This window comes from Silene latifolia, chromosome Y (assembly GCF_048544455.1).
Source record: "Silene latifolia isolate original U9 population chromosome Y, ASM4854445v1, whole genome shotgun sequence".
Taxonomy (NCBI): domain Eukaryota; kingdom Viridiplantae; phylum Streptophyta; class Magnoliopsida; order Caryophyllales; family Caryophyllaceae; genus Silene; species Silene latifolia.
This window is the reverse complement of record NC_133538.1, coordinates 456086285-456111987: the sequence shown is the minus strand read 5'-3', so window position 1 is coordinate 456111987 and position 25703 is coordinate 456086285. Positions and strand designations below refer to the sequence as shown.

Sequence of the window (25703 nt, the reverse complement as noted above, 5' to 3'; positions counted from 1 at the left end):
AAAGAGCCTCAATGCAAAGAAGAAAGATCATCAGAAAATACAAGAACTACACCCTAGCATTCATAGCAAGCATACGAACTGTATTTCCTCTCGAATTATAGTGAAAATATTGGTGGGATTCCGTCTCCCCCCGCGGTTGTTTCCCACATCGGGTTTTCCGCGTCACCAAAATTGCATGTGTTCTTCGTTTAAGTCGTTCATACAGGATAACATACAATAATCATTCAAATCGTAACATAGACCTAACGCTAAGACCGCTTTAACCCTAAATTGGTAGAAATTTACCAAAACAGTTTGGCACCCACCGTGGGGCATAGTGGTCGTCTTCGTTAGTCAGTCCAGTCAACAGTCAAAACATGTCCGGACACAAAGAAACAACCTCAGGCAACGTCGGCGGTGCACCAGCAACACAGGTGCCACCCCCTTCAGCAGCAACACAGATACCATCTCCCTCGGCAGCAGCGGTAGCGCGTACAACTTCGGGTAAAACCACCACTGCTGCTCAGATACCAGCAGCCAAACAAAGTCAGAGTTCCCAGGTAGCAGCAAGCCCATCTTCGGGAAGGGCTCAGACTAGAGATACAGGAGTCATCCAGGGACAGCAGGGAGTCATGCAGTCTGAAAGAGGAGCACAACCCAGGCAACAGATTCAGGCTCCTCCGAGTCCCACCAGCATCATGATAAGCAGGCTGGACACATTAGCTAGGACCATCAGGACTATGCAAAGCGAAAATAGAAGCTTGAGATCCCAGATGGAAGAGGACAACAATCTCCTCCGAGCGCAGATCAACGAATTAAGGAGCCAGGCCGCTAGTTCAACCCCTTGGGTGCAGGAAGACAGATCTGGAAGGCCGCCAGGAGAAAGTGGGGATCGGAGGCAGACACGGGTGTTACCACGCGAAGTAGCACTCAGGCTAGACATGGATGGAACACCACAGCCAAGAGGAGGCCTGGTCCCAACAGGACTGGGGGCATTAACACCAGACGAGGAACCAGCACGCCAAGAGCCTACACCCACATCAGGCGCGGTGGGACAGCAGAGAAGCAGGGCTACAGTTGCGGTCCCAATAACCAGGATGCCAGTTACGAATCAAGTTGAATATACCCGGGAAGGTACTCCGGCGGCAGAAACATCGCAGGCACGTCAAACAAAGTCCTGGAACAGCAAAACTTCGTACGAGGAGCAGAACGTCAGTCACAGGAGCATCTGCGAGCCACCGGGAGAGAGACATACATAGAACAGCAGTACCAGGAACTACGGAGCCTTCTCCGGAGGGTCCCAGGAATGCCTCTGCCTATGAAGATGGCTGCACCAGAAAGCTATGCTGACTCACCATTCACTGACAATATAGCTACAGTGGCCATACCAAAAGGACTTAGCGTCCCAACGATGACCCTCTTCGATGGAACCACAGACCTCTGTGATCATATCAGTCAATTCAAGCAGAAGATGATGGTTACTACCGCCACGGGAGCCTCAAAGGAGGCATGTATGTGTAAAGGATTTGGTTCAACCCTAACCGAAGCAGCATTACAATGGTTCGTTGGCTTGCCTAACGGGACCATAAGTTCATTCGCTGATTTAGTCAACGCATTTAACCAACTGTTCTCCAGCAGCCGGAAAACACCCAAGCAGCCAAGCGACCTGTACAAGATCGTCCAGGAAATAGGTGAATCAATCAAAGATTATGTCACAAGGTTCAATGCAGAGAAAGTCTCAATACGGGGCTGCGATACGTCCACTGCCATCAATGCCTTCAGGCAGGGCCTGGATAAGGAATCCAGCCTCTACAAAGAATTAACGATGTACCCTTGTGAAAGATTCGATGAAGTCCAGCAGAGAGCTACAGCGGCGTTAAGGTTAGAAGAAGACATACAGGCTAGAAAGGGTATAGCAAGCTTCGACAAGACAAGCAGGAAGTTTGCAACAGAAAAGAAAGACGACAGAGCTAAACCGTACAGCAGACCCAATATCAACAGGGTAGCAGAAAAAACTCAGCAAATTGACGACTCCCAGCATCCTCCTAAACTATCTGAATATGGATTCAACACGGGAATGGAAGGATCCGAAAGCACCGAGGAGCCCAGGCGATCGGGTAAGGTGGCCGAAGCCTCCCACTCAGACCGACCCAACGATGATGAGAGACAAGACAAAAGATGCGAATGGCACCAAGACATAGGTCACGTAAAAAGACCACTACAGGTTGCGAAAGGAAGTAAATTTTCGGTACGCAAAGGAAACTTGGACCACCGCTATCACGTGGGGGCAGCAGGGGACGGGAGGGAAGCAAAGAAATCAGGTGCTTCCTTCTGCTCCACCCATATGCACGAAAATTATTAACGTGATAACAGGCGGATCCGAGCTATCAGGTTTGACATATTCCGTTGCCAAGAGGAAAGCCACCGGAAGTAAAGGGGATCATCCTGAAATTTCTTACAGAGTAAGCCAGAGCAATTTACCCCCGGTAACTTTCGATGAGACTGACATAGAAAGCGGCGCAGAGCAGCACGAAGATGCCCTAACTATAACGTTATCCATTGGCAATTGCACTGTACGGAAAGCATTGGTAGATACAGAGAGCTCTGTGAACCTTATCATACTCGAAACCCTCAAAACCATGGGTTTCGATAAAGAAAACCTGATAAAGAAATCTGTGCCCCTGGTGGGATTCAGTGGGGAGACCGCGCATTCAGTAGGTGAGATAACCATCCCAACGTATATTGAAGGAGTTAATAAACTAGTGAGATACCTAGTCATGGAAGGTCCAACCACCTACAACGTGATACTAGGAAGACCGTGGCTGCATCAGATGAAGGCAGTGCCTTCAACATATCATCAAGTGTCTCAAGTTCCCAACACCATGGGGCACGGTTACGGTAAAAGGAGATCAAGAGGAATCCAGAAACTGCTATACCCAAGCCCTCAAGGCTACAACCAAGCTCCCCTCATAGCAATTACAGGACCGGGGTACCTCGACAGAATACAAGGAGCCTCCCTCGGAGGAGCTGGACCAGATACACCTGGACGAGGAACACCCGGATAGGACAGTGTTGATTGGGGCAACTTGCAGTGAAGAGCTGCACAACCGGTTGATTCAATTTCTCAAGAACAACATGGACTGCTTCGCCTGGTCCCACAATGATATGGTAAGCATAGACCCATCCGTTATTTCGCATAAATTAAGCGTGAACCCAAGCTGCACCCCAGTACAGCAGAAGAGAAGAAAATTCGCGACAGAAAGAAATGAGGTCATTAACAAAGAAGTAGACAGTCTCCTGGCAGCAGATAAAATTAGAGAAGTCAGTTACCCTGAGTGGCTCTCTAACGTAGTAGTAGTGCCCAAGAAGAACGGCAAATGGAGGGTGTGCGTAGACTTCACAGATCTAAACAAAGCTTGTCCCAAGGATCCCTTCCCACTGCCACATATCGATGCAATGGTGGACGCTACCGCAGAACACGAGGTACTCACTTTCCTCGATGCCTGGAGCGTTTATAATCAAATCAAGATGCATCCGCAAGATCAAGAGAAAACAGCATTCATGTCGGAAAGAGGCATATATTGTTACAAGGTCATGCCCTTTGGCCTAAAGAACGCCGGGTCTACGTACCAGCGGCTAGTAAATAAAATGTTCAAGCAACAAATAGGAAAGACCATGGAAGTATACATAGACGACATGGTGGTGAAGTCCAAAAAAGCAGGAATGCACATGGAGCACTTAGCAGACACCTTCCAAACGTTAAGGGAGTTTAAAATGAAACTTAATCCGTCCAAATGCTCGTTTGGGGTATCTTCAGGAAAATTCCTAGGGTACATGGTGACCCAGAGGGGAATTGAGGCAAGCAAAGAACAGATAAGAGCAATACTCCAGCTGGAATCACCCCAGAAGCCAAAAGACGTGCAGAGGCTGGCGGGGAAGGTGGCGGCCCTAAACAGGTTCATATCAAGGGCCTCGGATAGGTGCAAACTATTCTATGATATATTGAGGAAGAGTCGAGAAATTGAATGGACCGAGGAGCATGAAAAAGCATTCGCAGAACTCAAAAGCTACCTAAGCACGCCACCATTACTCGCGAAACCTGAGCAAGGGGAACCACTATTTTGTTGTACATCGGTCCACTAAGCAAACTGTAAGCGCAGTCTTGGTCAAAGAACAAGAAGGAGTGCAGCATCCCGTGTATTACATTAGCAAGTCTCTGCTCCTTGCAGAGACCAGGTACACTTCCTTTGAAAAACTAGCATTGGCTTTGGTTACTGCTTCTTATAAAATGCGGCCGTACTTTGAATCTCACACCATCCATGTCATAACCAATTACCCGCTAAAGACTATTATGAGGAAGCCTGAACTTTCAGGCAGAATGACTAAGTGGTCAGTACATCTTAGTGGCTATGACTTGCAATTTGAACCCAGAACGGCGATAAAATCCCAAGCCCTAGCAGATTTCGTCTCTGACTTCTGCCCCGCCACCCGTAGGGAGGCAGGAGAAGGAATGCTGGCGATAACAGGGAATCAGGATGGTGAAATATGGACCTTGTACATTGATGGAGCCTCAAATGCAAGAGGGGCTGGCGTAGGTCTAGTCCTTCGATCTCCTAAAGGAGACATGATAGTGCAAGCCATTAGGTGTAAGTTCAAGGCAACCAACAACGAAGCCGAGTATGAAGCTCTTATACTTGGGATGCAGATGGCGTCAGGGCTCAAAGTGAGGAACCTGAGGGTATACAGTGACTCCTTACTTGTGGTAAATCATGTAAACAACGAGTATGTAGCGCGTGATCCAAAGATGATAGCTTACTTGAAAATAGCCACAGAGCGAAAGTCAAAATTCAGAACATTCAAGATAACTCAGGTGCCGCGGGAGCAGAACATGGAGGCAGACGCTCTGGCCACGTTGGGATCCACCTTCCAGCCCGCAGAACTATCAAACATACCGATTACTCATGTGTTGACCCCAGCCATCTAGGGAGAGCCAGATCAGAGACCAATGAAAGAGGATGTACACATGCAGTGTGCACTAGGAACCAGGACGCTGGTTTCCGAAGTAGGACAGCAGGACGCAGATTGGAGGGTTCCATACCTAAATTGGCTAAGGGATGGGACACTCCCTGAAGACAGAAAAGAAGCACAAAGTTTCAGAATAAAAGCTTCTAGATACATCATGATTGATAATATTCTCTTCAGAAAATCATTGGCAGGACCATGCCTCAGGTGCTTAGGTAAAGAGGAAGCTGAAACAGTATTGAAAGATGTGCACAGCGGAGAATGTGGGAACCACGCTGGAGGACGAAGTCTGTCAAACAAAATCTTGAGACAAGGGTATTTCTGGCCCACCATGCGCGCAGACGCTGTAAATCACGCTAAACGCTGCGAGTCGTGTCAAAAGGCGGCTCCAGCAATCCACCAGCCAGCAGAACCAATGCATCCGATTATCTCTCCATGGCCATTTATGATGTGGGGCATGGACATAGTGGGTAAACTGCCCAGAGCTCCAGGAAACAGAGTATATATGTTAGTCATGACCGACTACTTCTCAAAGTGGATTGAAGCAGAGGCAATAACAGAGGTAAAAGAACAGCAGGTGATCTCTTTCATCAAGCGCAACATCATAAGTAGATTTGGGATACCATCCGAGATCATATGCGACAACGGGTCCCAGTTCATATCAGATAACACCGAGGGCTTCTGTGCACGATGGAACATAACACTGAGAAAATCAGCCCCCAGATATCCACAAACCAATGGCCAAGCCGAGTCCAGCAATAAAATCATTGTGGAGAACCTCAGAAAATGGCTGGAAGAGTTGGGGGAAAAATGGGCAGATGAACTACCACTGGTACTTTGGTCAGACAGAACAACATCTAAAATGGCAACAAGCCAAACTCCGTTTAGCCTTGTATACGGAGCAGAGGCAGTAATACTCTCAGAAGTTCTGGTACCCACACACAGATACGGCTGTCAGACGGCAGAGCAAAACAAAGTCGAAATGGCTAGGAGCCTGGATACAGTTGATGAGCTACGAGAAAGCGCTTACATACGTATGGCATCATATAAACAATCCGTAGCAAGGACATATAACAAGAACGTTAGGATCAGGACCCTTGAAGTAGGGGACCTTGTACTCAGAAGGGTATTCGAAAATACCAAGAACCACAAAGCAGGGAAGTTTGCCTACAAATGGGAAGGGCCGTATCAGGTCGAAAGCATTATCAAGAATGGGGCATACAGGTTGATGACCATGCACGGTCAAATCCTGGATAAACCCTGGAACATCCGTCACTTGAAACAATACTTTGTCTGACAAAGTGCCAAAACTTTAGTGTACAAAGGACCTTTCGAAAGTCCGTGAAAAAAAAAGGTGGGGGTTAGTATATGCTTTAGGTGTTAGTATGTTTCACAAAACTTTTTTCTTTTAGTTTTTCTTTTTTGAAGTCAGAAAGAGTCGTTTTTAAACCGAGTAGTACATGCTGTGGCTTCCTGGATCCAGGTGTTGCCCTGGAACACCATGAGATAGCACCAGGTAATTTGCACTACTTTGGACTTTATAACGCTTCTACGAAGAAAGGCTTTGGTACTAATGTTGGTTACTTATCAGATGAGGCACACTTTGAGGGTCCAGCCCCTACCATGTGAGGCTACGAAGACGTTTATCTTAAGTCAAGCCACATGGAGAGCATACGCCGAGGTAGCGCGCAGGGTTCGGCATACTAAGACCACCCATACCTTAACGTTAACTCAGTAATCCCATAGCTATGTCATCGATCAAAGAGTGCACGCGCCGATTTCAAACGTCTGGAACCACAAGGAACGCAACATTCCTTGTTAGTCAGAAACATTCAATAAAGGTACGCTCTAATCAGCTAACCCTAGTGATAAGATATTTTACGTCATGGGTAAAATATGTTATCAAAACTGTCATGTAAAAACAGAGCTGCGCACTGGAGCAGTCGACTTCCAGGTATATCTATGTGGAAACAAAACTCCAGAAATCAATGGCAAAATGCAAGTATAACAAAAGTAGGGCCTAGAAACCAGGGCCCAGAGCTACTTTAAGTTAGGGCACCTGCTACCTTTAGCAGGCGCCATCAAAAGTTCAAAACCTGCACACCGGCAGGCACAAAACGGACCAAAACAAGAAAGAAAATAGTTTTTTACAAAACTTGCGCCACACAGGGCCAAGTCCCCAGATAATTTGAAATAAAATTTAAGAGAGGTCAATCCTCTCGATAATTGCTTCCTGACCATTGCTCTGCTCCCCATGCTCTGTTTGCTTCTCCGTTGCAGGTGCCTGAACAGCCTTAGGAGTTGCAGTGGCACCATCACCAGTCTCCCCAGCCAGGATCTCCTCGACAGTCCCAGAGATGGCTCCAAAAATATCCATGGCTGTATACTCAGGCTCCGGGTTAGCAACTTCAGCTTCAGGAGGAAACAGGGCGCTCAGGTCCATGCCATTGGGAAATGCATGAGCAAACTCTGCCAGCTCCTCCTCCAGGTTCCAGGACGTGTGCCTCCCCTCAGTATAAGCACGGATGCAGTCAATCCGCCCCTCAAAAGCAGTATAGGCACCCACATTTTTGGCTAGCTCAGCCATCTCTTCAGCACGGGCCTCTGCCTTTGTCAACCCGGCAGTCAGAACGCAGTTAGCCTCCTGGGTCCTCGCCAGCTGGTCTTTAGCTGCCTCCTTCTCTTTCAAGGCCACATGGAGCTGCTCCCTCAACTTAGCGCAGGTAGCTGTGAGCTCCTTGTTCTTTCCCACAGAGGCCAGACATTCAATCTTGGCCCTCTGCAGCATCTTACAAAGATAGAGGGAGGATTGGAGGGACTGCAATGAAGAAAGGGTTAGTCATGGAAGCACAGGGGCAAAGGAAGAAAAGAAGCAGTGAAAGGAGACTCACCAGAAAGCAGTGTTCCGCAACCAGGTCGGTCATTTCTTGGGGGGCAGTCGAGTCAAACGCCTTGGAGCAAGCCGGGGTCAGAAGCCTTTCTAGTGCAGGCCAGTAATTGGCGCGATCAGCGTCCCCAAACTCAGCAGGGAGGCGTAGCAGCAGCTCGTCAGTATGAATAGGGGACCCAGGTGCACGCGATATCGGGGTCACTTCAATGGGCTCTAGAGCAGGCCTAGAGGAGGATCTCCTTCTTGAGGAGGCAGGAGAGTGAGAGGAATCAGCAGTCCTTTTCTTGACATGGCGCATCAGGATCTCAGAGGCAGATGGTTTAGCACTTCCTGCAGGGGCACAAGAATGCAGGGGATCAGAATAAAGAGCCAGTGAAGGCGAGAGATTCCAAGAGATTGAGGGATGTTTACCAGAAGACATGGTTTCTTCAGTAGCAGAATCGGCTAAGCCAGAGAGCAAAAGGGGAAACAGCCTGCGATCTTCAGGGATGGAAAAGAGCTTGGCAACAGAAGTATCCTCGTCCTCGGATTTCTCGGGGTTCGTGAGTTCTGCATCAGATCAAAGAGTAAGAATAGTAAGTGACAAGAACAATCAAAAGTAGATATGCAAAATATACTTACTTTTAGCAAAAACCCAGTGCTCGAACAAGTAATCAGCATGAATGGGGAGAAAATCAAGCTTGACGTAGAAAAAATCCTCATACCACCCATCGTCCTTCCCTTTAGCAGCCGATTGGAGGAAGTTTTCAGTATTCTCCACGGCCCTGAAAATATATTGGTCGTGCCCCAGTGACCGACACTCAAACTTATGGGCCAGACCTGATAACCCAATCTCCGCGCCCAGGCTGTTGTTCAGAGCAACGGTGGACAAAAGGATTCTCCATGCATAAGGGGCGATTTGGGCCATGGGTAGGGAGTTCAAACGAATGAACTCTTGAATCATCAGGGGAAAAGGAAATCTAAGGCCAAGGGCGAAGGGATAGGTATACAAGCAGATCCACCCCGCGCGGAGGGCGTCGCTCGGCCGGGTTTGGGGATGAGGATCACCACATCGTCACCCAACCCCAGCAGAGCTTTGATCCTAGGTATATCCTCTTGGGTTAGGTGGGAGTCGCCGGAATGCGGTCTTTTGAGGACTCCCTGTGAAGGGAAGTCATCGTTTTTGAGGTCGATGGTGGTGGAGGAAGATGATGTTAAACGGGTCTTAGCCATGTTAAACGAGGAGACAGAAGCGAAAGTACCTGAGAGGACGGATGAAGGCGGCGCTGGCAGTGAAAGGACGTTGACGAAGAAGGGATTTGGGGAGACGGAAAGTTGAAGGTTTTGAGGAGACGAAATGATGATGAAAGAGAAAATGGTGGGCGGATGAGATTAAATAGGAAGGGGTAGTTGGGGTTTTCAGAAATGTGAATTGAAATGGAGTATGCGAGAAGTCACTCAACGATACACTGCAATTTCCCGCTCAAATAATTAGGGTTGCACTTTTCGCAGAAAATTGGGGGCAAACTGTTAGGCCCAAAATCGGATATGGGCGACTTGGGCGGCAGCAGCCTGGGAGCGTCACGGGATGCGGGGTATCGGAGTCGTGGTGCAGCGTCCACAAGAAAAAGATAGGATATGGGCTTTGGTCCACGCGGGAGAAGCTTATGAGAGTCCAACATCTTGCGAGATCCGAAGAAGGAAAGTCCTACCCAATGTCAAATTAGGGATAACTTGGAGGGAAAGCAAGAAACCCTAGCCCAACGAGCTCCCCTATATAAAGAGCCTCAATGCAAAGAAGAAAGATCATCAGAAAATACAAGAACTACACCCTAGCATTCATAGCAAGCATACGAACTGTATTTCCTCTCGAATTATAGTGAAAATATTGGTGGGATTCCGTCTCCTCCCACGGTTGTTTCCCACATCGGGTTTTCCGCGTCACCAAAATTGCGTGTGTTCTTCGTTTAAGTCGTTCATACAGGATAACATACAATAATCATTCAAATCGTAACATAGACCTAACGCTAAGACCGCTATAACCCTAAATTGGTAGAAATTTACCAAAACATTAGGTATAAAGTGTTAATATGGGATCACTTTTCCATTAGTTTCTATCTAATTAAATTTTCAATTCTTGAATTTGTAGATTGTTAAACGAGAAATAGGTGATAGTAATGTATTGTGTCGGTCTAAGAGGGTTATTTTATCACCCTCGTGTCTTTCAATATGGGTCTTTTGGTACACTTTTCCTAACAATTGGCAATTAGTTATATGGTGGTAACTTGTGCATTTTTACTCGGTTGGGCACTCAATCCTTATGCATGGAACCCGAGCGGCAATAGAGCACCTTTCAAAGGTCAAGACAAGGCACAAGAGGATCACTTGTAACCCAGAAACCAGTTGGGAGAAGTAGGAATGAAGACTAGAAGAAATGAAGGCAATTGAAGAGGTCTAGCTCGTGGAAAATAGAAGCCCAGAAATGCGAGCCTGTGCGCAGCCTGCGCAAACAGGGTGCGCAGGTGCGCAAAATTGCGCAGGCATGAACAGTGTTTGCGCAGCCTGCGCAGCTCTGCTTTACGGGTTTTTCTAATCTTCTTTGTGGGCTTCTTAAGTGGAAATCTTTCTAGGTTTTCGTGAAGGCCTATAAATACCCGAGAGTTTGAAGACCTAAAGACATTCACCTACCATCCTTTCATCTCATCTACTCTCATTTTTAGGGTTCTAATCTTGTAATAATTTAGAGACTTTTTCCATTCAAAGTTCTAATCTTTCCTTATTTCTTTGGGTTTTGAAGACTATGGAAGGCTAAATCCTTCCCTTCTTGGTGTAATTCATCCAAAGTCTCCAACTTTGGTATTGTAAGACTCTTTTAATCTCCTCTTATTTATCTAATGATCTTTCCTTATGCTTAATCTTCATGTTGAATGTGTTTATGTTTGGGTTGGCCATCCATGCTTCTTATTTGTTCAACTATTGCAAATTCTAGAGAAATGGTTTAATCTATCTAGGATTGTTTGGAGCAAGCTTGTTGTATGTTGATTTGGTTTAAAGGATTCATGCAATAAGTAGGAAATTTCATGTCTTTTCTCATTTGTATGGTTTAATCTTGTGAGAATTGATCCTAGCTTCTTGTCTTGGCATATCTTTAATGCTCATGCTTAACTTGCACTCATGGTTTAATGAATTGTCGGTTAAACTTGAAGAATATACATAGATGGTTTAATTTGTGTATGTTATCATCTTGACTTGAAAGTATTGGGTAGAAATTAAGAGGAGAGTTGTTAAAGAGTTAAACTTTACCATTGTTGGTTACAAAGGAAGAATTGCACCAAGTTTCTTTTAATTATTGAATCATCTTACTCACCAAGTGTTTGTTATATTGCTTCTTAGACAAAGATTGCAAATTTTACCTTGTTTTCATGTCACCAATCAACTCAAAAACCCCCCCTTTTCATGTCTCTCTATTGTTTGCCATTGTGAATAACTATTGTTTGTCTATAGCTTTGTCATTAGTAGTCAATAGTTTACATTTCAAGTTTTTAGCTTAAAAGACCTTCTCTTGGGACCGACCCTTACTTGCACTATATTACTTTATCATTTAGACTAGTCTAGAGTATAGTTTGGCTTATAAATTGTTAATTTGGTAGGCTAATTCTAGTATTTTACGACACCTAGTTTTGTACCTATCAAATTTTGGCGCCGTTGCCGGGGAAGGGCAACATAGCTAAAGGATTGATTGTTAAATTGCATGTTAGTTTTTATTTCTCTTCTCTTTGTTTTGGACAAGTAAGTGGAAGTTCTAACTTGTGTGTGTAGTGCGAAGGTTTATGTTTAGTTCTCCACAACACGGTGAATCAACCCCCGTGGAAGAGGACGCTTTTGGAACATATTCGTGGTTATTTACTAATCCTCGGTACCAAAGAGCACAAAGAGAACATAGAGTAGAAGAAGCACCTTTAGAAGAACCTATTGAAGTCAATCCGATTGAAGTAGAGTATCCCCATATGACGAATGACACAAGAACCATCCGGGAAATACGAGCAAGGAATTATGATGAGCAACCCTTGTGTAATACCTATCCTCCTCTAGGAGCCAATGCAAATTTCAAACTCAAAGGCTTCTTTATCCATAACTTGCCTAAGTTCCATGGCCATGCGGGGAATGACCCAAACCGTCACCTTTCGGAATTTCACATGATGTGTGAAGGTGCTATTCCGAATGGGGTGACGGAGGATCAATTCAAATTACGGGCCTTCCCATTTTCTTTGTTGGATTCGGCCAAAGATTGGCTCTTTTATCTTGATCCGGGATCTATAAGAACTTGGAAGGAAATGAAGGCGGCTTTTCTTGATAAGTACTACCCCGATGCCCGTCACAACCGTGCTAAGAAGGCCATTACTACCATAGAACAAGACCTCAATGGTGAAACCATGTATGAGTATTGGGAGAGGTTCAAAAAGTTGGTAGCTCAATGCCCATACCACGGGTTGAGCGATGATGATCTTCTTGTGAACTTCTATGAAGGGCTAAGCCAAGATGATCAAAGAATGGTCAATTCCGCTACCGGAGGAGGGTTGGAAAATTTTTCCATAGTGCACTAGTAGAAAAAACACCTATTGCGTCTATCAATTTACGTCGGTTCTACTAAAACTGACGCAAAAAGCTCTTAGTTTTGGCGGTCTTTAGAAACTGACGTATTTTATCAAATACATCAGTTGTTTAACATAACCGACTTATTTAGAATTGTGTTTTTGCATCAGTTTTGTTTTAAACCGATATAAATGATAATAATTAAAAAAAAAAAAAAAGGCAAATTCTCGATACTTCGCTATTACGTATCCCCTCATTCCCAAATTAAATTCCAATTATACTCAAAACCCTTCTTCTTCCTCACATAACCAAACCCCACCACCACCACCGTGCTGCTCAGACTTCGCACCACCACCACCGTTCTGCCGTCGCACGCCACCACGGCCACCAAAGCGGTCCTCCCGTTCCGTGCTTCTGACGTCGTCGGTTATTTATTGTCGTGATTCTGCTATTTGATTCTGCTTCTGACGTCGCCAATCATCGCACCACCACCACCGTGCTGCCGTCGTTCTGTCATCGCCACCCAGATTCTTCGCTGCCCTTTAACACCAATATTGTGCTGCTGTTCGTCGGGTATCAAGCTTATAGCGTTGATAATTGTTTGATCGTCTTTTTATTTTGCTCGCCGCTGTCCGTCGCCAGTTATTTATCAGGTATGCTCGCTGCTGTCCGTCTTACGTCTTTTTATTTTGTTGTTCATTGAGTTTAGATGCTGTTAGATTTATTGTCGTGCTTGTGCTTACACCAATATCGTGCTGCTGTTCTTCGGGTACCAATATTTTGTTTTATTTTTATCAAGTTTACATGCTTAAATAAATTTGAATTGTATTCTTAATTTGCATCATCAGGCTGTTAGGTCACCTGTTACAAAAAGGGTGACAGAATTGTGAATAAAGGGGAAGGTGGTGGGTCAGAATTGTCTTGTTGACATTTTCTTCTATAATCATTTGCACCGCTTTTTCCTGTTTCTTTAGTCGCAAATGTATATTTAACATCAAAGCGATATAACCGTATTGTCTTTAACTTTACGCGGTTTATCTGCTAGGGTAGGTTTGAGACTTTGAGGTCTGGCATCTAGGCACGGCTTAAATATACTCTCTTATTTACGAGTCTCTTGCAAATTCTACTATCTGCTAGGGTGGGTTTAAGGTCTGGCATCTCTAGGCACTACAACAATGCACATCTATAATGGCGTTTGATTTTGCTTAAGGCGGCATTTATAAACGCCGGGAGAAGTTCTAGCAGCATTTGATCAAATGCCGCCAAATCCAATGTCGCTAAAAGTTCTTAGTGGCATTTATTGATATGCTGGTAAAGGGCTTTATAAACGCCATCTAAGCCCTTTCTATGAATTTTAAGATCCGCCTTTTTTTTCATATACATCGATAATGACATTTTAAATTCTAAAGGTTTTTGATTTTTTTTATATAAAATAAAATTTAACTAATTAAAAAATGACAATATATAAAATAATAGCATATATTATAATGAATATAAAATTTGTCATTACAAAAGCTTACGAGCATGAACTCAATTCGGTAACACCTAATCAATAGATAATCTAAACCTAAATTGGTGCCATCCAAAAGTCGAAATTGAAGCTACCGAAACATTCACAAAAACTTGAATTGTGGGTCTTGATCTAACTGCACAACACAGCTTCAATTTTGGGCTTCAATCTCACAGCACAACAGCTAAATTTGACTATAACATGGCTGTGTCAAAACCAAAATGCCATACATCTTTAGCTATAATACGACCTTCAACCAAAATGCCATACGTCTTTAGTTATAATCCGATATTCCGACCTGGGCAAAGGAAAAGGAGACAACATTGAAATTACTTCAAGCTCTTGTATCTTGTATTGTATCTCTGATCTCCAATTTAAGAGCTTCCTCGTCCAAATATGTAACAATATAGAAGACTGGCATATTTACTCAAAAATAGACTCAATGGGCTTCACTTGAAATTTTCCATTACTCCATACTTCGCCTATCCGTGCAGTTTCCAAACCAGATTCAAACTAATACCTACAAGTTAAATGAATACATTAATATTGCTCCAGTCAAATAAATGAGATGTAACAAACCATGATCGCAAAACAGAATAGAAAGACTGTTAGTTAATTCAGACTATATACTGTATTAAACTACAATTACCTGCAGTGCTGAAATTCTCAGATGATTACTTCTGTGGACTCCAGCCTTCAACAATTCCCCACCAGTGATGCGTGTCTAAAATATAATGTTTCACACTTTATTCTACACGCATTTCAGAGCTCAAATGTGCAATATATGCCATTATTTCCATATTTTCCTCTACTTTTGTGTTTTTGTCTATTATTACAGAAATATGAAGAATTGAGCGGAAATCGAGCCGAATCCGTCCCTAAGTAATTAACATTGCATTTGACATGAAGTATTGACTCGAGGAATGAGCTTGGTGCGCGTTTCAAGGCCTAAAGATAGCAAAAGCATGGGTGCGTACGAGTTTAACAAGCAAAGAAGTGCTTCTCGACATTGCAGCCTGCTTCAGATGGCTATATCTTGAGTTCTAGACCTGATAATCGAGTGATTCCAATTGGAGGTGAAAGCTTATCCTCTTAGCTTTCCAACGCCGCATAGAACGCCTGATTTGACCAAGGAGCGAAGAAATGGCAGCTGTTTTAAGATCGGTGCGCGATGCAGAATTCGTCGAATGCAGTGATGCTGTTGTTGGTCGATCGATGGTCCAAGTGGTCGATCGACCACCCCACGGGTTCCAGTAGCTACTGTTCGCTGCTACTTAGTCGATCGACTGATGCTTATGGTCGATCGACTGAACAACGGGTCTGATGCGCAAATTAAGAGATCGAGAATTCCAAAGCCCATTGTGATTAGGTTTAGGAATAAAGGTTACGCAGGATTTTTCCTATATAAACTAACCTATGTTTTCAGAATAATCATGAGTTTTTAGGAGAGACATTAGATCTCGATTTTAGCATAGTTTACATTCAATTCAAATATTTTAGTTTCTCAATAATGTTCGCTATTTTGCATCTGGATTTCCTTTCTGCCTTCAGTTTCGGTATTGCTCAATCATAATTTTAGTCCTTAAGTTTATTATTTTGTTAGTTTAGAATTGATTAGATTAGTTCCCAAAGCCATCAATATTTCGTCCTTTGCATCTCTATTGCTTAGTTAGTTTAATTATGTATTCGTTTAGTTAATTGTTAATTTAGTTGTTGTTATCAATTCTATCATGCGTAGCTAGAAACCCCGTGCTAAGATGTGAGGGGACCTGCGGTGAAGACGACGTAGATTAGTAAACCCTGATGTCGGCCTTTGGTCGATCATTGGATTAGTCGTCGATCGATCGACTGTTGGTCGATCGATCAGCTTAGTGGTCGATCGATCGACACGCGATAAATTAGCACCGTTTCAATGTTTTAATTGCAATATTTGACAACGAGACCGAAAGGAGACTTGTTAAATGCTTAGTATTTGACCGACCCACAAGATCGAGAGATAGGGGAGGGAAAATAGATTAATAAATTGAGACGACTAAATTGCTAAGATCGAAAGATAAGTAATTTAGGCATTAGGAATCACTTTTCAGGGCGAGAGCTAGTATTAGTGAGACCTAGGGACCAAAAGATCGCCGAGAGGCGCTACTAGTTAAGAATGGACCGAGAGGACTTCTTATTTGCCCACCTATCGTGATCTATCAGACTTACTTAGATACCGTCGTCGCAGCTGCAGTGAACCGACCGTCTTAGCATTCTTTTTATTATTGCTTACATCTCTTTTTATTACTTGCCCTTTTATTTACGCATTTAGACTTAGACATAATCCACTCCAAAACCCCCCACAACTGTTACCCTTAGACTAGAATTAATAACAACTATTATCTCCCTACCTCCCTGCGGATCGACCCTTACTACCGCTTGCTAGTTGTAGTTTGGAAATTATAAATATTATTTTTGATACTCATTTCGACAGGTATCAAATTTTGGCGCCGCTGCCGGGGAGGCAACGCTAGTTTTAGTTGTTTTTAATTTTAGTCTTTCTTTCTTTAGTCTCAGGGAACTTCGGTTCCTTGAGACCGTTCTCATGTCGTTCCTTCTGAGTTTTCCGCAGGAAGAGAACGAAATCTTTGGTGTTTATTTAGCCAGACTTTGGGAGTTTATTGAGCCCAGACGAGATGCCTTCTCTGATCTCCAAATATCTTCGCACCATTTTTAAGGCATATGAATGACCCTACGCGAGCATACCTCGAGTCTATAGGTAAGTGGGATTTCGAAGGAATCCCCGTCATTGAGGTATTAGAATTCTTTAATTGGTTTGCTACTGAATCTCTTAAACCTACTTTTTCTCTTCATGTTGACTCAGATGAGGGGGTGAGTGAGACCTTAGAAACCAATCTAGGAAATGCTGACGGAGACATAGAGGAGACCATTAGCGTGGTTGACAATCCTTTTTATGAGGATAGTCTAGAACCCCTTTATGATTCTTGCACTGATAGTGAGGTCGATATGGAGGCTCTCTTTGAGAACCTCCATCTTGACGAGTCTAGCGATGAGGAGGGTGACAGTCTTGAGGTTAATTGGGATGTGTATGACGATATTATATACGAACCTATTATAGAGGACCCAATTGACCCATTTGACTTTACCGCCCCATGCATTTGGGACGATTATCCACCTTCTCCCTTAGTTGAACAGACTCCTCCACCTCACAGTTCATACCCGTCTGAGCATCTTAATTCTACTCGCGTTGTTTTTGAGTTAATTGCTCCTGAGCTCTCTAATTTTACACCTGCGGATAATTTGAGCTTTTATATTCCTCCCTTAGCTGGAGGGCAGAATTATTTTGTGGATGATTTTAAGAGCTGCCATAGGAAATTTGTTAGGCTTAAATGTTTTTACATTTTGATTTCCTATGCTATTTCTATCTTATGGTGCTACTTACAGTTTTGTGTAGCACATGCGCAGATGTATGATAGGTTGCTGAGAGCCTTGAGTTGTTTTGATTGGGCTCCATTAGAGTAAGCTGCTGAAGAAAAAGAGGTCGAGCGGGACCAGTCTGAAACCAGCGCTAGCCGGGAGGCAACCCGGATGTGATTTATTTAGTTTTGCGAATAAACTTCATAGTTGTTTAGAAATAAAAACTCTTAGTGTGTGCTTAGTTTAATTTTCGTCTTAAGACTGTTACAACTGGGTTTTGCGCAATTTTGGGCGCGTATTATTGTGCATTTGCAGGCTTGTAGACCTCATTAGCTCGAGTAATTGAGCTAATTCGAAGAAATCTGAAGTTACAAGCAGATTTTCGATCGACTGGGCTATGTAGTCGATCGACTGGTCTGCGGTTTCCAGGAGCTTCTGTTCCTGTTCACTTGGTCGATCGACTGAGTGATGAGGTCGATCGACCACCCTGCACTGCTGTACCTGTTTACGACCTCTCTCCTGCTATGTTTGGTCGATTTGCGGAATTAAGGGAGTTTTCTGCTCCACTTTATCTTCCGTCATTATTTATTTCTTCTATTTTCCTCAATTTTGCACATAATTGCCGCTTCATTATTGTTTTCTCGGTTTTATGCGTGGTATTTGTTTATCTTTTCAGGTATTTATTGGTAGCATCTGCGCTGCCACGAAACCTCCTAGCTCACGCTGGTTTGGGGAGGTTTCCTTTCGCGCTTTAAAGTCTTGTGAGTTCCCGAGTTCCACTTCATGTCTCATTTATTTATTTCTCGCAACTTCCCGTTTCTCTTTTCTCTCATTACATGATTTTGCACAATGGGGACATTGTGAGATTTGGTTTGGGGAAGGGTTTTGCGTCGCATATCATTTGCTTGCATTCACGTTTACATTCTGTTTTGCATTGTTCATTTCATTTTATACAAAAATTCAAAAAAAAAAAAATTGAAAAATTTCAAAAATTTCCATAAAATGCACGTTTATTTTAGCATATAGGTTGAGTCGGAACGGTAGTATTTCCATGATGACATCGCAATTGCATTTGTTTATGCCTAAGCCTTGCTAAATTAACATGTTATTAGTAGAATCGTATATGCATATCTACGAGTTTTCGTTAAATTATTCATTTGAACTTTAAACTTGACTTAGAAATTTGGCAAGCTACATCATATTTCTGAGGTTTAGAGCTTTATAACTGGTGTCATCTATGACCGGTTTATTTAGGAATGTGAGTAGTACTCCTTATGAGACACGTTTCCTTAATGTGCATAAATATGAACTTAATCTGCTTAATACCCGTATGCATTCGGTTTGTGATTTTGCTGACACATGTGGAAGAGGTTTCCCCTTTTCTTATTTTGCCCATAAACCCCTCATAGCCAAATTTAGCCTCTTTTGTCCCATAAACTACAGTCTAAAATTAGCCTACCTTATCCGAGCTAGTACTTGTATTTTTGGGAATGTTTTATTGCGATTTGGTTATATGCTCATTTTGAGATAATGTTGGGAAGATGAAGGAAAAGGAAAGAAAGAAAAAAATAGAATTGAAAAAAAAAAAAGAAAAAAAAATAAGAGAAAAATGATTCGAAAAAGAAAGAAAAGAAAAAAAAAGAGTGTTCGGTACTGTAGAGGACGGTCGATCGACTTGCTATATTGGTCGATCGACTGCATCCCGAGAAAAAGAAAGTTCGAAAAAATCACATGGTTCAATTATTATGATTTGGTGATTTCCACTCCCATATTATCGTTTATATTCTTTGGGGAGTCAATTTTATGGAGATTGTGAGTTTTGTGCCTTGAATTGGCACCGTCTTGTAACATTTACATTGAGTTTGAAGTTGGGATTCGCTTATAGTTTGGATTGTAGTTACTAGCTTGGCTTATTACTCCTCATATCCAAATTCATTTTAGCCCCTTCTTACCCTTTACCTCACATATCCATATTTACCTCGGCATGTGTCATGGTCATCTGTTTGGTTGGAATGCATATGTACGGTTGTAGAGATTACTTTCATATTATATTGCAGGCATGTTCTTATAGGTCGTAGTTAGGTGAGAGTCTTTACAAAATGAATTCTTTCTATCCTCTTATATTTTCACCTTGTTCTTATTTGTGTGATATGAGCGACCCGTGAGAGTCCAATTTGATAAGTCTCTATGGTTGACGGTTCAGCAGTTTTTAACGACTTCATAACTCGTTTGCATGATTCATTTGCTAATTGATTGTTGGTTCTTGCATTAAACTGGTTTAGGCTTTACAGTTTGCATTTTGCTCTGAGTTTGAACTCGTTCCATTAGGTCATTAGATCGAGTCTAGTTCTTGCTTGGGGACAAGCAAGGTTTGGTTTGGGGAGATTTGATGCGTGTCTAAAATATAATGTTTCACACTTTATTCTACACGCATTTCAGAGCTCAAATGTGCAATATATGCCATTATTTCCCTATTTTCCTCTACTTTTGTGTTTTTGTCTATTATTGCAGAAATATGAAGAATTGAGCGGAAATCGAGCCGAATCCGTCCCTAAGTAATTAACATTGCATTTGACATGAAGTATTGACTCGAGGAATGAGCTTGGTGCGCGTTTCAAGGCCTAAAGATAGCAAAAGCATGGGTGCGTACGAGTTTAACAAGCAAAGAAGTGCTTCTCGACATTGCAGCCTGCTTCAGATGGCTATATCTTGAGTTCTAGACCTGATAATCGAGTGATTCGAATTGGAGGTGAAAGCTTATCCTCTTAGCTTTCCAACGCCGCGTAGAATGTCTGATTTGACCAAGGAACGAAGAAATGGCAGCTGTTTTAAGATCGGTGCGCGATGCAGAATTCGTCAGAATGCAATTCTGTACAGCGCTGTTGGTCGATCGACTGGTCCAAGTGATCGATCGACCACCCCACGGGTTCCAGTAGCTACTGTTCGCTGCTACTTAGTCGATCGACTGATGCTTATGGTCGATCGACTGAACAACGGGTCTGATGCGCAAATTAAGAGATCGAGAATTCCAAAGCCCATTGTGATTAGGTTTAGGAATAAAGGTTACGCAGGATTTTTCCTATATAAACTAACCTATGTTTTCAGAATAATCATGAGTTTTTAGGAGAGACATTAGGTCTCGATTTTAGCATAGTTTACATTCAATTCAAATATTTTAGTTTCTCAATAATGTTCGCTATTTTGCATCTGGATTTCCTTTCTGCCTTCAGTTTCGGTATTGCTCAATCATAATTTCAGTCCTTAAGTTTATTATTTTGTTAGTTTAGAATTGATTAGATTAGTTCCCAAAGCCATCAATATTTCGTCCTTTGCATCTCTATTGCTTAGTTAGTTTAATTATGTATTCGTTTCCGTTAATTGTTAATTTAGTTGTTGTTATCAATTCTATCATGCGTAGCTTGAAACCCCGTGCTAAGATGTGAGGGGACCTGCGGTGAAGACGACGTAGATTAGTAAACCTGATGTCGGCCTTTGGTCGATCGACTGGATTAGTCAGTCGATCGACTGGACCTGTTGGTCGATCGACTGGCTTAGCTGGTCGATCGACTGACGCGCGATAAATTAGCACCGTTTCAATGTTTTAATTGCAATATTTGACAACGAGACCGAGAGGAGACTTGTTAAATGCTTAGTATTTGACCGACCCACAAGATCGAGAGATAGGGGAGGGAAAATAGATTAATAAATTGAGACGACTAAATTGCTAAGATCGAAAGATAAGTAATTTAGGCATTAGGAATCACTTTTCAGGGCGAGAGCTAGTATTAGTGAGACCTAGGGACGATAGCATATAGGCTGAGAGGCGCTACTAGTTAAGAATGGACCGAGAGGACTTCTTATTTGCCCACCTATCGTGATCTATCAGACTTACTTAGATACCGTCGTCGCAGCTGCAGTGAACCGACCGTCTTAGCATTCTTTTTATTATTGCTTACATCTCTTTTTATTACTTGCCCTTTTATTTACGCATTTAGACTTAGACATAATCCACTCCAAAACCCCCCACAACTGTTACCCTTAGACTAGAATTAATAACAACTATTATCTCCCTACCTCCCTGCGGATCGACCCTTACTACCGCTTGCTAGTTGTAGTTTGGAAATTATAAATATTATTTTTGATACTCATTTCGACAGGTATCAACCAGCACTGCACAAAAACACCAGCTAAATTTAATTACTTTAGATGCTGCAACTCCTGCCTAGTGCCTTCAAGATCAACTAATAGGCAATAATTGTTTATGATGACACTAGCACAATTAAGCCTACAAGTTACTTGAATTGGATATAATTAAATTAAATGATTTAGGAAAATCAAAATGTCAGTGTGAGAATTGAAAATGTACAATTAATAAGTGGGCACTTACTGCAGCCTGCAAGCTCAACATACCAGTAAAATTGTCTTGACGTCCACTGGATTGAACATCATGAATCAACTAAAAACACATGAATCATAATCAAATTCAAAACACCGAAACAAGGTTGATTGGTATGTGATGGGCTTCCAAATATTCAGCGGAATCAACATTGCTGGCACTCATATATTTTTTTCTATTTGTTTCCATTTCAGTAACTACAACAAAATAAAGGGATGGTCGTGACAAGTTTTCATTAATTGTGAGAGCAATTGGCTGACAATCAAATGGCGGTTTCATCAACCTGTTTTAACATAACAAGCAATTGGCTGACAATCAGATAGGATAAGTACAAAAATGTTCCAAATTCTTGTTTCATATATACCCACAATCGATTTGGATATATTAAAATGAAAAGGCGACTATGAGAGGTCTTAGCTTAAGACCGTCTTAAGCTAGACAGCAAAACCTACCCAAAAAATGCATACCATCGGGACAAAGAGCACTAGCAGCATTATGCAGAATACATACAAGTATCAAACAATTTAACAATTTAAACCCCTGCCACACCACTACACCACTGTAATCCGATATTCTTACCTGCTGCACTCAACTATAATAATTCTCATTGTTTCACGGAAATTATATACATACTTTTCTCGGTGTTTATTTATAAAAAATATTCCTGTCACTGTCCTGTCAGTGTCCCTGGGTCTGACCATTATTCTAATACAAACTATTATTCTATTCTTAGCGGTGTAATATGCTGGGCATGGATCGGAATTGGATGTATGGGAAACGAGATTTCTATTTTCTTAAACGGCTTGATGAATTTATCAGCCATGTTGTTGCACATCAAAAACAACATGGGGATGAGGAGCATCTCATTTGTCCGTGTAATGTATGTAACAACCGGAAAAAGGTAAGTTGTGCAAAGGAATTGCGGAATCATTTGGCAATGAAGGGGTTTAAACCTGATTATCATGTGTGGATATGGCATGGAGAGAAAGAATATGACATGCAAGGTACCTCAAATGCTTTAAATCACGGGACCAAGTTTGATAATGTGGATGAATTTGAGATGCATGGTTTGGATTTTAATGACATTCCGATTAATGTGGTCAATGATAACGATGATAGTCAAGATAAGGACAACAACGTAGAGGGTGAGAATATTGATAGAATGATGGATGATTTAGAAAGAGATTTTATAGAATGTCCGGAAATTTTCCAGAGGCTAGTTGATGATTCTAAGAAACCGTTATATCCGGGTTGCTCCAAATTCACTCGTTTATCAGCTGTGTTGAAATTGTATACTTTGAAAGCGGCAAATGGATGGAGTGATAAGAGTTTCACCGCTCTAGTGAAACTTTTATCATAAATGTTGCCAAAAGATAATGAGCTTCCAGTTAATACTTATCGATGTAAGAAAGTGTTGTGTCCATTGGCTACGAGTTACAAAAAAATTCATGCTTGCCCAAATGACTGCATTTTGTTCTGGAAAGATTATAGTGACTTAGATGAGTGTCCACGATGTAAAGCAGCGAGGTAAAAGATCAAAGCAGGAGATAAGAAGAAAGGGAGCCCGATCAAGACCTTATGGTATTTGCCAATTATACCAAGGTTTATTCGGTTTTTTGCAAATCCAAAAGATGCAGAATATATGGTGTGGCATCACGAAGAGAGAAATAAAGATGGTAAACTACGACATGTGGCTGATGCACCCCAATGGAGAACAATTGGTAGAACCTTTCCAGACTTTGGTCGAGAGCCTAGGAATTTAAGACTAGGGCTTTGTACCGATGGAATTAATCCTTTCGGGACTCTTAGTACCCAACATAGCAGCTGGCCAGTAATGCTAATAATTTATAATCTGCCTCCTTGGCTTACAACAAAGAGTAAATACATTTTACTTACGCTCCTAATATCGGGTCCTAAACAACCTGGTAATGACATAGACGTTTATTTGGCTCCACTAATAGAAGACTTGAAATTGTTATGGAATGTTGGTGTGCGGGTGTTTGATGCAGCTAGCGGCTCACACTTTCAAATGCGTGCTATGCTATATTGTACAATTAATGATTTCCCGGCTTATGGAAACCTTTCTGGTTATAGGCTGAAGACTGACAAGGGGTGCCCCGTATGTGGTGATGACACTGAATCTGAATGGTTGGAGAATTGCGGGAAATATGTATACCCGGGCAGTCGTAGATTTCTTCATGAAAGTCATCAATATCGTAAGAGGAAGAAGGCATTCTATGGTAAAACAGAGCACCGGCCGGCTCCATTATTTTTGAGTGGAAAAGAGTATCACAAACGAGTTATGAACATCACCACAGAATTTGGAAAACCGTACAGACCTCCACCGGATGGGGTGTACCACACAAAGAGGTCCATCTTTTGGGAGCACTTGTCGGTTAGACATTGTATTGATGTCATGCATGTAGAGAAGAATGTATTTGATAGTATCATCGGCACTTTGTTGAACATGCCTAATAAGACCAAGGATGGGGTCAAAGCTAGATATGACATGGTTGCTAGGGGGCGTTTCGAGGTAAAACCAATTGAAAAGGGGAAACGTACCTACTTACCCCCGACTTGCACAACTCTATCTAGGAAGGAGAAGATGGCATTGTGTGAGTCTTTAAAGGGTATAAAGGTACCGCATGGGTATTCCTCCAACATAAGCCGTCTTGTGTCACTAAAAGATTTGAAGTTAGTGGGACTAAAATCTCATGATTGTCATGTTTTGTTGACACAACTCCTCCCTGTGGCTATTCGGTCCGTTTTACCTAAACATGTTAGACAAGTGATCATTAAGCTTTGCAGATTCTTTAGTGCAATTAATGCTAAGGACATTGATCCGTAGTCTTTAGATGAGCTACAAGCTGATATTATTGTTACACTTTGCGAACTTGAAATGTACTTTCCCATCAGTTTTTTCGACATTATGGTTCACTTAATCATTCATTTGGTTAGAGAAATCAAACTTTGTGGCCCGGTCTTCCTCAGAAACATGTGGGCTATGGAGCGAGAGATGGGGACGTATAAGAGGCGAGTGAAGAATCGGTATCGACCTGAGGCTAGCATTGTTGAAGCAATAGTTGCTTGTGAGACACTTGGATTCTGCCAAGATTACTTGAGCAGTGTGCAATCTATCGGACTCCCTACCTTTAGGCACGAGGGACGACTTCAAGGGAAGGGTACTTTGGGAAAAAAGTTTATTACAGTTGACCGTGCTTGTTTTGATAAGGCACATATGTATGTTTTGCAACATATGACTGAAGTTCATCCATATTTAATTGATCATTTTGCCTTAATAAAAAGACAAAATCCACATAAACGTGAAGCTTGGTTGGTAAGTGAACACAATCGGACATTTGTACAATGGTTTAAAGAAAAGGTGATGACAGAGTTCTCGGACACAACATGTGACCTAAGTGAGAACTTAAGATGGTTAGCATATGGTCCCAAGCTCACCATCATATCCTATGAAGGGTATGATATCAATGGGTTCTGCTTTTATACAAGTCGTCAGGATGCGAAAAGTACGATGCAAAATAGCGGCGTTATAGTTATGGCATCGTCAGTTGAATATGTAGGAAAGGGTAAACAACCTGTAGATGTAACAAAGCCTTATTATGGGGTAATTGAAGACATATGGGAGCTTGATTATCATGATTTTTCAGTACCCTTATTTCGATGTAAGTGGGCCGATTGTGATAAGGGAGTTCATATTGATGATATGGGTTTCACTTTAGTAGATTTCAATTTTCTAGGTCACAAAGACGACCTCTATATCCTAGCATCTCAAGCAAAGCAAATTTTCTATATTGAGGATCCTGTAGACAAGAAACGGTCAGTTGTTTGTAATGGTAAAAGACGCATTCTTGGCGTAGATGGTGTTGTTGATGAAGAAGAGTATGATCAAGTTGATGAAC

General features: G+C 42.3%; 2 protein-coding genes across 2 annotated transcripts; both read left to right on the top strand.

Moving 5' to 3' along the window:
* The first annotated feature begins 1303 nt into the window (after nt 1-1303).
* Nucleotides 1304-3044, top strand: LOC141632833 (uncharacterized). Its single transcript, XM_074445344.1, has 2 exons — nt 1304-2096; nt 2353-3044. Exons 1-2 carry the CDS (start codon nt 1304-1306, stop codon nt 3042-3044), a joined length of 1485 nt encoding a protein of 494 aa, XP_074301445.1.
* A 631-nt stretch (nt 3045-3675) lies between these two features.
* LOC141632832 (uncharacterized) lies at nt 3676-4963 on the top strand. The gene is made up of 2 exons (XM_074445343.1): nt 3676-3935; nt 4216-4963. Exons 1-2 carry the CDS (start codon nt 3676-3678, stop codon nt 4961-4963), a joined length of 1008 nt encoding a protein of 335 aa, XP_074301444.1.
* Nucleotides 4964-25703: the final 20740 nt, after the last annotated feature.

Excerpts from the sequence above, each read along its gene's own strand:
- LOC141632833 (XM_074445344.1), top strand. The coding sequence starts at position 1,304 with ATGGCTGCACCAGAAAGCTATGCTGACTCACCATTCACTGACAATATA. Across the intron at positions 2,097-2,352 it reads CGAGGAGCCCAGGCGATCGG|GCGGATCCGAGCTATCAGGT; the intron begins GTAAGGTGGCCG and ends ACGTGATAACAG.
- LOC141632832 (XM_074445343.1), top strand. The coding sequence starts at position 3,676 with ATGGTGGTGAAGTCCAAAAAAGCAGGAATGCACATGGAGCACTTAGCA. Across the intron at positions 3,936-4,215 it reads AAGGTGGCGGCCCTAAACAG|GTACACTTCCTTTGAAAAAC; the intron begins GTTCATATCAAG and ends TGCAGAGACCAG.